This window comes from Microtus oregoni, unplaced genomic scaffold (genome assembly GCF_018167655.1).
Source record: "Microtus oregoni isolate MIOR12 unplaced genomic scaffold, Mior012 000006F_ref0000085, whole genome shotgun sequence".
In the NCBI taxonomy this organism is placed as follows: Eukaryota; Metazoa; Chordata; class Mammalia; order Rodentia; family Cricetidae; genus Microtus; species Microtus oregoni.
Window position 1 is genome coordinate 45,261,909 of NW_024543065.1, and position 2,951 is coordinate 45,264,859.

The window sequence follows — 2,951 nt, forward strand, 5'->3', positions numbered from 1 at the left end:
TCAAATATTACTTCATGAATTTCCACATGCACTTTCCACAGTGAGGGCATAATCAGTATGAAAACTATAGGTAAACAAATTATGTCCTAAAGAACACAAGCTGCAACAACTGTAATGCTACTAAGAAGTCCAATAAATGCTGACCATGATGGAACAGCCTTTTCAAAATGTTCTAAAATATCTTCAGCTATTTCTGTTGCATCAAATTTCAATTTAACTTTTTCATTTCCAAACTCTCTTGATGAAATTTAGAAAACGTAAACATTCATTAGAATCATGCCAAATTCCATTAAGCATGTCAATTCCCTTTTAACTCTTTCTTATCTGATAGCACTTTGATTATTCACAGAAGATATGACACAAATCCATTCATAATTAACACATTTCAACTGTTCTCTAGTTTTTAGGCTCTAGAGCTCATCTCCCAAAAATTGTACCACATCATGTAAAGTATTTAAATTATGTTCCATTTTTACATCTATATCTTCTTGTGTCTGCAATATCATAGAAACATTCATAGATAATTAATTAACAAATCGCTTATTTTGGATAAACTCAGACAAATTCACTGAGGCAACTGCATTAGTAGTAAGCATTAATAAAGAGCTGAAATCCTGCTACAACTAATCCAGCAACACATTTCTGTCTACTTAAAGTTTTCTAGATTTCTTCAATTATTTGCAACACTTTGTCATCAAACCATGGATCATTTACATGTACAGGCAACATTACAAAAGAAGGTTTTTTTAACACTAATACACGGATATGGTCATGCGCTTGAGATATACAATTAGTCAAATATCAATAAGGACATGATACATTAAACACAAAACCATACACAGAGATTTTTATCTCCCTCACACACACAAACATACACACACACAAAATAGGAATTTTTACAAAGGCCAAGACAGTCCCTTTCAGAGGACAAACAGATTTTGAGTAAGTGGACTGATGCCGTGGCAGGAGCAAGTTTCAAAACATAGGACTGTGAAAATTTTCTATGGGAATACCAAATTCCAGTGGACAGTCCTTGGTCCCAAGACTATTCTGAAGACAAAAGATAAGAGTCACTATTAACATCTTGATTTCATTGGAAATATATATATATATATATATATATATATGTATATATTCCCTACTCAAATATAATACAGTAATATGTACAGATAGGCAGGTAGATAGATGATAGATAGATAGATAGATAGATAGATAGATAGATAGAGATAGAAGACAGACAGATAGATATAGTGCTTGTGATTCAGGTATATAAACATATATTTAGTAGTAGAATTGGTCTTAACTTTTTCAACTCAAACCATTATAGCTAGGAATACCACCACGTGATTGAACTTTAGCATGTTTGTTCACTGAATAGAGTTTTTCTTAAGCCCAGAAATTCAAGAATATTCAGGAAAACACAGAAGATACATTCTTCATATAAAACTTACAACTAAATTGAAAATAAAATTACTTTCATGACTTGAATAAAATTTTATTATTCATTAAGTCTTACATAGTGGTTTGTTTTCCTTAAATTTGGATTTTGATGAAATGTTGGTAATTATGTATATGGTATATCATATAATATGACACAAATATGACACAAAAAAAGTGCTTTATAAAAATATTTCTGTGGCAGAAAGAAGGTGGCTACTGTCTGAGGTGGCCTTGGGCGGCCTCAGAGCGTTTTTGTCCCTCGCCTGCTACCTTCCTTCCTTTGGTTCCCACCATGCCGATGTACCAGGTAAAGTCCTATCATGGAGGCAGCGCACCTCTGCGTGTAGAGCTTCCAACCTGCATGTACCGGCTCCCCAACGTGCACAGCAATACCGCCAGCCCCGCCACCGACGCGGGCCACGTGCAGGAAACATCGGAGCCATCTTTGCAAGCCCTTGAATCCCGCCAAGATATTTTAAAGCGCCTGTATGAGTTGAAGGGAGCAGTTGATGGCCTTTCAAAGATGATTCACACTCCGGATGCGGACTTGGATGTAACCAACATCCTGCAAGCTGATGAGCCCACGCCTTTAACCACAAATGCACCGGACTTGAATTTGGTGCTTGGAAAGGATTACGGGGCACTGAAAGATATCGTGATCAGTGCAAACCCAGCCTCCCCACCCCTCTCCCTGCTTGTGCTGCACAGGCTGCTCTGTGAGCCATACAGGGTCCTGTCCACTGTGCACAGGCATTCGTCAGTCAAGAATGTACCCGAGAATCTTCTCAAGTGCTTCGGGGAGCAGGCTAGAAAACAGCCCCGCCATGAATATCAGCTGGGCTTCACTTTGATTTGGAAGAACGTGCCCAAGACACAGATGAAGTTCAGCGTACAGACAATGTGCCCCATCGAAGGAGAAGGGAACATTGCACGTTTCTTGTTCTCTCTGTTTGGCCAGAAGCATAATACCGTCACCTCAACCCTCATCGACAGCTGGGTGGACATTGCCATGTTTCAGCTGAAAGAAGGGAGCAGTAAAGAGAAGGCAGCCGTTTTCTGCTCTATGAACTCTGCTCTGGGGAAGAGCCCGTGGCTTGTCGGGAACGAGCTCACCGTGGCAGATGTGGTGCTGTGGTCAGTGCTCCAGCAGACTGGGGGTGGCAGCGGGCAGCACCGGCCAATGTACAGCAGTGGTTGAAGTCCTGTGGGAACCTGGGCCCCTTCAGCACTGCCCTCCAGCTCCTTAAGTAGATTCTAGCAGCTTGTCTTGCAGAGTTCAATAAAAGAATGATACGGCTTCAAAAAAAAATAAAAATATTTCTGTGAATTTAATGCAAACTATGTTAATCCAAACATCAAAACTATAAAATAAAAGCAAATATGTCTGCTTCTTTCCCTCTGCACTGTTTTGTAAATGTTCCTTGATGCACTGAGTATTTAGCTCTCCATATTTGTATCATAACAGTCGATCACAAAAAAATATTTGAATCTTTGTGTATTTAGACATCATC

At 39.2% G+C, this 2,951-nt stretch overlaps 1 protein-coding gene across 1 annotated transcript; it reads left to right on the top strand.

Annotated features, from left to right (window-relative positions):
• The first annotated feature begins 1,725 nt into the window (after positions 1–1,725).
• Positions 1,726–2,691, top strand: LOC121450030 (aminoacyl tRNA synthase complex-interacting multifunctional protein 2-like). Its single transcript, XM_041654700.1, is given in 2 exon segments — positions 1,726–2,603; positions 2,606–2,691. Coding segments are annotated over 2 exon segments (957 nt in total). The 5' UTR covers positions 1,726–1,732.
• Positions 2,692–2,951: the final 260 nt, after the last annotated feature.